Source organism: Micromys minutus (assembly GCF_963924665.1).
Source record: "Micromys minutus genome assembly, chromosome: 30".
In the NCBI taxonomy this organism is placed as follows: Eukaryota; Metazoa; Chordata; class Mammalia; order Rodentia; family Muridae; genus Micromys; species Micromys minutus.
This window is the reverse complement of record NC_137965.1, coordinates 26,261,295-26,272,039: the sequence shown is the minus strand read 5'-3', so window position 1 is coordinate 26,272,039 and position 10,745 is coordinate 26,261,295. Positions and strand designations below refer to the sequence as shown.

Sequence of the window (10,745 nt, the reverse complement as noted above, 5' to 3'; positions counted from 1 at the left end):
AAAACTAGGTTAACTGAAATGTCCGCACGGTTAGCCAAGGCTACATCATACAAACTGCAATGGTTCGCACCACTGTGGAACGGTCTTGTCTCATTGGTTTCCAGTCTGAAGACTCACGCCCTGAACACAGAGGGTTTTCTTTATAAGCAGACAAGCCATTGCTTTTAGTAAGAATCTTTTTATTGTTTATTAAAATGGAAGGTTGGTACAATGCTATGAATAATCTCTCATCTTTAAAAAATTAAACAAATGGATAAAGATAGAGAAGCAGAATGAGCAGGTAAAAGACAAAAATTAGCATGTCTGTCATGTCCGCTGTCCCTGTGGAGGGATGTTTCCATTGCATCTTGGTAACTTTATGGCTTGCTCCTTTACTACGGAATTGCTACTTTTTACAAATAATTAACACGCAAATGTTACATACAGGTTTAAGATTGCTTCATTGAACTCAGCTAGTTAACTCAAATAAATGTCAAATTGTTTTTAAAAGCCTATTTTCCAAAATTGCATTATTTTTCTACAAAATCTTTACAACAGGCTTTTAAGCAAATGACCTAGCTGCAAAGGCATGTAGTGTCAACCCTGAGCTATTTGCTGTGTTACTAATGAGATTTATGGGAAGTGTTCTTTGGGAATAAAATGATCATTTACATTAAATGTGTAGAAAAGTTGAAAAAAGGTGTGTGCCAGCACTGAATCCTATCATCTTTATATTATTAATTAAAACTAATGTTTAAAAGTTGAGTTCTCCCCAACATAATACCTCGCATATCAAAAATAAAAACACTGTTTGCTTCAAGATAACTTTAGGCCAAAGATGTAACTGCTTTGAAAAATAAAAAAACTTGTTTGTATACACAGCATAAATGTTATATTTAACCGTGTGAAAGGAAGATATGGAAATACAAAGCCACAGACTAAGCTTCGGTCGCCCCAAAGCTAATCCATGGAGACATGATCAGGAGTAAAGGTTATTAAATGATTACACTACGTACATCCAAAATTCCCACTGAATGTAAGAAGAAAAGGGGTGAACGAGTAAGGCATCCTACAGGAATGTCCATAGGAAGTCTGTTTTACTGCACAGAGGTCAGATTCATCCATAGAGACAGAGTTTTGGGGTAACATATTATCAATTCTCAACTGTTTACCAAAATGCCTTTCTGGCAGCTGTTACTTCAACAAGGAGGAGTAAATGTTTGAGGGGACAAGAGCAGCAGAAAACTACAGGAGCCCACATATCCTTTTTCTTAAAATTTAATTTGTCATATATAAGGTTTTTATGTACAATCAGTGTGCACTGTGACAGTTTATATTAAAAAGTCAGTCAAGCTCATGGAAACGGTAACCTGGCTGCATAGCACATTTGACATTATTGCCCACAGGAAACGGAGGACAAATGGACTCAACTTTTGGCCATTTTGGATTTTCCAAAGTGTTCACACACCTACCCTTTTAAACCAAATGCATCTGAAAACGCTCCCAGAGCATCAAGTTTCTATCTGACATGTAACCCTCAGCACTTCTGTAAAACTACAAACACAATATTGACTTTAAAAAGGAGGGGTAAAACACGTATCTAATAAAAATATTCCATATCAAAAGAGGACTGAAAGAAATAAGTGGCCCCTTTCCCCATTTTTACATTCTAAACAATGATTCCATCAAGACAAATCATTAAAAAGTGTTATTACACTGATTTTTTTTAATAAGAAGGCCTGAGTTGGTAGGGAAAGGAACAGTGAAAAGAAGCCTGAGAAGGGCAAGGAAGGAGAGCTCATTAAATCCATTTACAATAACTTACAGCCGTCTTCTGTAAAAAGGCATAATAATCACAAACAGGAAACCCGGCTATCTTACAGACTTAAGTACAGGATTTAAATATTCAAGCTTGTGATGGGGAGCGGCAAGGCGGGCGCAGTGGACGATGTAAACAAGTAGCTTTGGAAAGTGAACAAAGTCCTTGAGCCGTTTTTCTTTATTAAGAAAAGACCTCTCTTTCATTCCTTCCTGAAACATGATCACAGGTCAGAGTAAAGTTCATATACAAACATAATTTAAATGGAGTCAGTGTAAAATTACTGACGTAAAAAGTTTTATACAGCCTACACGGGAGGGCAGTGCTGAGGTCCCTGTTACAGTAAACATTTTCCATTTCTTTAAAAAAAGAAAAAAAAAAAAGGTACTGCATTACTGCAGTACAGTGCAGCATAATCCTTAAATATAAAAATATTCTCTTCTGTTGGGATCACAGACCTTGTGTCCTGGGAAGAAGTAACAATACTGCTACTGGCAGAAGAGCTGTCTGTATCTTTCAAGTCACGTAAGGCAATCACTGTGTTGGTTTCTGAGCTATGGCTACGATGAAGTCCAGAAAGACAGTCACCCGCTTCTGTTATGTCTTCCGACTACTCCAGGTGTGTTCAGGTGTACTTCTGTGTTCGGATGAATGTTCAAACGGGGACCTGGAGCCATATGGAGACCTCTGATCTAAAGGGGACCTGGGGCCACCGCTGGCAACTCGGTGGTCCAACTGCCAATCTGAGGGGTACCTATAATCCCTGGAGGATTTATGATGTGTGTGCTCAGAACCTGAGCGATGGTCCGAGTGCGATCGGTGGTCAGAATGACACCTGTCCTTCACGCTGCCTTCCAGACTCGACCTGTGCTCTCGACTCCTGTGGTCATCCAGTTTTCTGTGTTTCTCTCTGTCACTATAGTACCTAATCAAAGAGAAACTCAGACTTTTAGTCAAACTCATAAGTTAAAGTAAAACTATACATAAAGTATAAATCCTTTAGAATGTACGTTAATCATGTAGAAGCTCAGAATTTCATGAAAGTAGATTAGAATCCCTTCTCTAGTGCAACAGAGAGCCACCTCACACAGCAGCTGAAATCACTAGAAATCTACACAAATCCTGGTTCACAAGTCTGAATGGAAGCTGAGAGCATCTGCACTTCACTTAGGAGCCCTGAGTCGGTGCGGCCCAGTGTCTGAGATGGCAGGGCACAGCTTCCCCTTCACAAACCTCCAGGAAGGACGCTTAAAATGCCAGAATGTAGTCTGAAAACTCTCATTTCGTTTTTATGTTAAAATGATGTTAAACATTTTCTCATTCACCTAGTTATATAAGTCAACACACATATCAAGAAGTTCACCCCATAATACAATCAGGCAGCTGAACAAGAAATCTCAGATATATTTGCCTTTTCAAGTAAAAGGCTCTTAGTCAGGGACTCTTGTTACAAACACTTTCTCATGAGTTACTGGTATATACAGTTACAGACACCGGTTTTCTTTTTACGTCTCGAACAGAAACCCTTTCATACTGCCATGGCTGTGGCACAGCTGAGCTACAGGAAGTCACATGGGACTCCTCCACGCCTGGCAGGCACTCTCAGAGCAGCACCTGCAGCCCCTCCCGTTTATTTCTGACTTTTACTTTTATTTCTCAGTTTTTTGAGTTTAATTGTAGCAACAGTCCTAAATTAGCAAGGAGACTCTTTAAACAATAAAGAAATAAAGTGTATTTTGCAGTTAAAAAATGTTTTCCACCCACCAAGGTTTTCAATGTCCAATGCAGAATTCTCTCCATAAAAAGCCTGCACCTCTACCAACAAATTGCACTATTTAAAATTATAAAACTTTCAGCTCTTACTGCATATTCTGAGGTCAATTTAATTTAATACTTCAAAACCATTTTGGAGAAAAATTTATAAATATTAACACAAAAAGTAGTATCAATTTTTTTGATAAACAAAAAAGTGCTTGATCTGTTCTCACGAGAGCGGTTAGGTCGAGCCCGACACTGGGAAGAAAGCGCTGACTGCCGGCTCACCTGCTGTCCTGCCTGTAGTGATCCCACTCCCGATGGTCCTTGCCGTTGCTGAAAGAGGAGTAGGGTCTCTTCCGAGAGTCACTCTTTTTATAACCGTCTCCCTGGTGACGGTCCTTGTGATGGTCATGGTACTGAGATAAGTGTCTGTCAGAAGAATAGCTGTCCCTGCTGCTGTCATCGTGACTTGTATTCTCTCTCAGCCTTTCCAAGTCTATTAGATAAATAAGTGAGACTTCATCAACAGATTTTCAAATGGGTTACAAATACTTAAATAACAGCCAATTGTCAAAGACAGATAACTAAAGCTTTTAAAGGGTTTTGCAGGTAAGTGTCGGTACCACCCCTCATCAAAGCCTCTTTATAGCAAGTGGAGACCATCACCGGATCCTGGGAAACCCAGCCCCAAGGATACATTGATGTCACTACTGCTGCATCTGTGGCTGAGAGAGCACTGAAGAGAAGGCGGGACTAGGAAGTCTGTGGTAATACAAATCTGTTGTAGAAATCATTGCTGCAGTAAGACCAGAAGAATGGTAATACCAATGGACACATTAATATGGAAGGGACAATCTTACAGGGTCCCAGCCCTCGACAGAGAACTACAAGAGCCAGTGATGGAGGAGGCTTGAAGGAGAACTTTTAGTCTCTCCCAGGGATATAAGCCTCCTACTGGCTGTCCAGTGCAGAGGGGCAGCCCTGAAACTATAAACAAACCAAAAACCAGTAAATGGACTCACAGGTCCTATTTATGCATTTGTGCACACATGTGCGTGTGCATACACCATGGAGGGCAGGGGATGAAGGGTGGGGGTGGGGGGAGGGGAGGAGAGGGGAGGGGAGGGGAGGGGAGGGGAGGGGAGGGGAGGGGAGGGGAGGAGAGGGGAGTTTACCTGGATTCCTAATCACTTGAGTGGTAGTAACATTGCTATTCTGGTCACTGTTTTGCTAAAATAAAATGCAAATATTAGACACATACATTTAAGTAATTTAAGTAGCTAAACTACTTTTATAGAATGGTGTATGTATGTGTGTTATGTGTGGGGAGGGGGAATATGTTCCCTTAAGAAAATCCTGCTCTTGAATGAAGGTCTTTAAATACCAAGTATACATAAATATAAAATATACACGTCTCCTTAAACACAACAATTTCCTCCATGTTTTTAAAAACCGATTTTGAATTAATTTTAGACTTGACAGAGAGGATGATAAAAAACCATGTGCTAGTCTCATATGCTCACCACCCACCGACCAATGTTAAATCCATATGGAAACAACACCATCTTCTGAACTATGGTCCAGTCAGATTTCTCCTATGTCCCTAGAAGCCAGTCTAAAGGCTACATGTCAGCCAGCCATTATGTCTGCGGTGGTCTTTTCTTTGAAAACCTTAACATTTTAAGAGTATTATTCAGTAGTTTTACTGAGAATCCCTCCAATACAGTTTGTCTGAAATTTTCTCATGGTTAGATTCAAATCACATACTGTTGGTGACACGGTCACAGATGAGGCATGACAATGTCAATTTCTTTTTCATATGAGTATCATGTTCCTTTCATAATCACTGTCCATGAAAACTATCCAATATAATATCCTGTTTTCTTGCCCATTAATTTAAGCTTATGGATTTATGTTTTGGATTATTAGTTTATGGTATTTATTCTAATGGTATTTGGTTTTATTTATTCATTACCTCTATTTTATTAACTAAATTCTCCATTTATTACTAAATAATAAAGAATGTGTATGGTGTTACCGATAATTAAAAAAATAAAATATTATATACAAATTACCTGAGATTCTTGTCGTTTTTTAATAGCATGCTTATATAATTTATGTAATTTCCTTGCATCAAACTCAGTAAACTTTGACACAAAAATCCACAGGTTTCTAGAAGAAACAAAAATGGCCAATTAGTCTGGTAATAAATATTTAACTTCATCACAGAACTTATAACCCTTTTTATACATAAAAAGAGTCATATCTCTCTATGAACCAAAGTCTACATTAAAGAAATTAATTATTGGAGACTATTAAGATGGCTTAGCAGGTAAAGATACATCCTGCCAAGTCTTGACAACCTGAGTTCAAAGCCAGGAGCTACACAGTGGAGAGAAGTCTCTGATCTTCATACATGTACACACACAAACACATGCACACCCTCTCTGATCTTCATACATGCACACACACATACACATACACATGCACACCCTCTCTGATCTTCATACATGTACACACACAAACACATGCACACCCTCTCTGATCTTCATACATGCACACACACATACACATACACATGCACACCCTCTCTGATCTTCATACATGTACACACACAAACACATGCACACCCTCTCTGATCTTCATACATGCACACACACATACACATGCACACCCTCTCTGATCTTCATACATGTACACACACAAACACATGCACACCCACACAGAAGAAAAAAAACAATTTTTAAGAAATAAAAAATGAAATTGTGCTTCGTGTTTACTCTTCAAATCTTCATGCACATTAAAGTCTCCAAACACATAAATGATTTAGTTCTTTTCCAAATCCTTTTAGTTCAGTCTGGAATGAAATCTTGTGTTTGACATTAAAAAACGTGAAATGTACCAAAGAGATGTGGCACTAGGCAAACAGTCAAAGATCCATCCTGTAGTATAGACTCTGTGTATAACATCAGATATGCTAATAGTTGAATAAGAAAAAAATAATAGCTGATAACAGATTAAGTTGGTAATGTGAATAATAGGAATAGGGAGTATGAGATAGGAGTGCCCCAAGTATAGCCTTTTCCCATCCAAAGACAGGAATTAATGTAGTGGTTATAGTGGTTATATCAGTGTGTGTGTGTGTGTGTGTGTGTGTGTGTGTGTGTGCGTGCGTGCGTGCGTGCGTGCGAGGTCCAATTGTATGCATTAAATATTGTTCCAAACTATCAAATGTCCTTCCAGCAATAAAATCTGTTAGGTGACTTAAAATATAATTTGAAAACAAATTTGGTTGAAATAACAAATTGAATATTTCCCAAAAACCTCAGAACCTAGCTTTTAAATTAATTTTATACACTGGCTTTAACATATACACATTCCACATCAAAACAAAGCATAGCAACTCTCCTAGAAAGAATTAAAATTAGAACTAAAGTCTTTTCATTCCCTAGGATACCAGCCACTTGGGGGTCTCTTTCCCCTTTGCCTGTAAGGAAATTTGAATAAGCACACACCATAAGGATGAACAGACAGCAAGAAACATAAAATTAAGGTTGGTTAAGGACCAACTAAGGGGAAGAGTAAAGGAAGAAATATGGAGACGAACCATCGACACTAAGGGCCTCATGAAAACCTGGTACTGGAGATTTCTAGCACCGATTCACATAGAACAGGAATCTAAATGGATCCACTCCCGTACTACAGAGTAAAACACCATGGCCCTCCCCCAAACATCTCAGACTACTGTCAGAGCTATTGGTCACTCTCACCAAACTTCTTGTCTATATTTCAAAAAATATGGAGAAGTCCACTGGTGCCTAGAGCCTTCGGCCCTACTGACTAGTGTTCAGGCACCAGAAAGTACTCTGCATGTTACCAGAGAAGGAAATGAATGAGCAAACCAGCTACAAAGTACGCAGTGGTGCTGTCCTTCGAGATATGCTGAGGCAGTAGTGGTACACTGTAATAACTAACCACTCTGACTGGATTTAGGCCCCACATGGAACCTGTGCCTGACACTGCTCAGATAGCCAAGAACCTGAGACTAGACAGGCCATAGGCCTAGGGGAAAACTAACTACACGTACTGATCTGCTAAAGGAACATGGTAATAAGATGCCTCCTAGTAATATTCTGCTATGCCCATGGGTCAGGGTCTCACGCAGCCACCATCAGAGAAGCTTCCTCCTGCAGGAGATGAGAACCAACACACAGACCCACAGTTGTACAAAGTTCAAAGAGTGAGAAACCTTGGAGCACCCAATCCTAAAAGGGTTGTCATCAAATCCGTCCCTTTAATGCTAGATCTATGTAGAAAAGGCAGAAAAGATTGTAAGAGCCAGAGAGTTGGATAATTCTGAGGAGTTTATTCTAGACACAGGAACTCACACATGACACCATACACTATGGTAGCACACACAGGGTTCAGCCCAGCTGGGTCCCAAGTGCTGAGACGGGGGAGTGGACACGGACATCCCCTCCTAACCGATGTTCAACCAATACCCACCCATCTGCAAAGCACAGTTTCTGCAACTGGTCCTCATGTGCACATTAAGGGACGTGCCCAGGCCTAGCAGTTGTTAGCCAACAGAAACGAACCTAGTGATATTTTCATAGATATTTTACTCATATCATATTTTTGGGGGCTTTTGCTTGTTTATTTGTTCATGTTCATTTTTTAAAGACGGGAGAAAGAAAAGATATGGAGTTGGAGGGTGGGGAGAACCTGAGAGAAGTTGGGAGAGGGGAAAAATAATCAGAATATATGGTATAAAAATTCTCAATAACAGAAAGGGCAGAAACTCCTTTACTGAGCCCTAGAGAAAAAAACTAAAGGACTTTTTGCCTTATGTGGGCAAGGAAAAAACAAGATCAGAGCATAACCTTTGGAGGGAAATTACCCGACATGCTGAAAAGCAACATTTCCTGCCACCAGTGCTGCTTCCTCCAAACACACACGTCTCTCTGTATCAGTCACTAAGGAATGTCAGTAACATGTTTCTATTGTCCAGGAAGCAGGAAAATGACATGCCTCTCTGCAAACATAAACTCTAAATACTAATAAACAAGGTTTTCAAAACTGGCAACTAATGTGTAAGTAAAGTGAGCATCAGTGATCTTCTCAGACGTAACCAACTCTTGCCGAGAGGTATTATTCATCAGCACTGCCAGACACTCAAATCTGTGCACTAAAAGTGAAAATTAATGGAACTCTTTGAGATGCTAAATTAACTTTAAGAATGACTTACTACACTGTCATTATTTTCCTAATTGTTACCAAGGTTAACAGCCTAAAACACACGTGGAAACCGCTGGGGGTAAAATCAACTGACTGTGGGAGGGAGAGGACGGCCGTGTGCTCACTAGTGCACTACCAGTCAGTCTCGCATGGCTAACGGCACAGCTTTACTAGACTACCACACATTTAAGGAAAAACAAACAAAAACCTTAAGAGCCCATTCTATCTACACTAAGGAAAAGCATTATACTCTAGCGCTGCTTCCTCTTTCTGTGGTTTCAGTTACCAAGAGCCAGAACATATTAGAACGACAACTCCAGAAACAAACAGCCTCTACACGTTTAAACCGAATGTCATGTCATGACTATGCAGTGAAATCTTACCCCAACATGACCCAGAGTCCGCCTGTGATGCCCACCAGTCTTCTTGAGCACACCCATGCTACACACACTACCTGTGTGCTGGTCATTTTATAAATGAACTCAAAATTTACAAATGAATTTTAACAACATGGTTTTTTCACCTCAAAACTGGAAGTAGAAAAATAAGCCAAGAAACACAGCAATGCTTAAACTCTGAATTGTACATCTCCTCAGAGCTGGTACTTACTTTCTCCACTGCTTAATTTGCTCCGGGTTGGAGTACTCCTTCAGACACTCAGTGATGTGATCTCCGATCTTGATTAAGCACTGTCTGGTGTGCTCCAGCTGCTCTCGCTCTGAAAGGCCTTTCTCCGGCCTGTCAAGTTGTTTCAAAGCTGCTTTCACTGGCCTCATCCTCTCCTTACACTTGAAAGGGACAGAAATGTATGCATTAAAAACCCAAGGTAAACTCTGACTCTGCGGGGCCCCTAGTTTCGGAATAAGCAGTTAAACACCACTCCACCCAGCATGCAATCAGCTTGGCTTTTCTTCAGGCAAAGAACACCTTCCATTACCACGTGACATCAGCTTGAGGAAGTGAAGCTTCTGATTTTACAGAGCTTCTAAAGAACTAGTGAGTGGCTCCCACTCATCACAGTCCAGGCTGTTGGCACTGTGACAGGACAGTCAGAGGAGCTACATAATGAGCTCATTAGTAGACTAGCAAGACAAAAATAAGAAAATTAGCAAAAAAGAAACGAAGAAGCAAAAATGTTAAAATGAATTAAGCAACTGGTATAAATCACCTGTGCTTTAAAATCTTTCGAGTAGAACACTGGCTAAAAATGACTTTTACCACTTTTCTGGAAGATTGGAGAACTGAGCAGAAACCACTTTTCTTAATAAATACCTTCACAATTATAAATGATGTCTGGATTTTCTGTCTTAGTTTTATTTAAATATACTAAAAGGCCAAGAACTTTAGATAAATTTATGGAAATGACTCTTAAAAACAAATATATTGATAAGGAACTTGGTTTAGTTCTACAAATAAATAATAAGACATCATTGCAGGTGATGTATTTAATTAATGCAATGCTATTTGGTTAAAAGAAAGTCTGTGTACTCCTGTTCTGAAAGACCAATGTGAACTGTCTATTTAGTTGCAGATATGTTCATGAGTAATTCAATGTTTGACTGCCTGTAATCCAAGCTGATAGAAAGTTCTCCATTCTTTGTCAGGAATCAGTTAAAATCAAATCTATGAATTAGAGCTTTACTTCCCCCAGCTGAATGTGGTGGCACCATAATTACAGTCCTGCAACAAGGAAATTCAGGTCTAATAACTAACAACTAAACAAGCTCATCATTTCGACACATACAGTATTCAGGTTATAGAACTCTGACGGGGAGACACAGGATCAAGGCACACATCAGCACAGTCAAACTATCCTTCATTAGCAGTCTATACAACAGATTTCTTACTCTTGGTTTATAAACTTAGGGACTTCACACCTTGCTTATCACTAGGCCTGCTTCTTGATCACAGTAATGGCTGAATTTAGGAAGAACAACCTTTGCACGTGAGA

At 39.6% G+C, this 10,745-nt stretch overlaps 1 protein-coding gene across 1 annotated transcript in view; it reads right to left on the bottom strand.

Moving 5' to 3' along the window:
- Nucleotides 1-1,241: 1,241 nt before the first annotated feature.
- Nucleotides 1,242-10,745, bottom strand: part of CHD1 (chromodomain helicase DNA binding protein 1) — a 60,173-nt gene continuing 50,669 nt past the window's right edge. The window contains exons 32-36 of the mRNA XM_080941852.1: nucleotides 9,404-9,582; nucleotides 5,632-5,728; nucleotides 4,732-4,786; nucleotides 3,842-4,052; nucleotides 1,242-2,723 (exon numbers count right to left, since the gene is read on the bottom strand). Coding sequence (XP_080797978.1) covers nucleotides 2,396-2,723; nucleotides 3,842-4,052; nucleotides 4,732-4,786; nucleotides 5,632-5,728; nucleotides 9,404-9,582 — 870 coding nt within the window. The 3' untranslated portion in view covers nucleotides 1,242-2,395. The remainder of the gene's footprint in view (nucleotides 2,724-3,841; nucleotides 4,053-4,731; nucleotides 4,787-5,631; nucleotides 5,729-9,403; nucleotides 9,583-10,745) is intronic.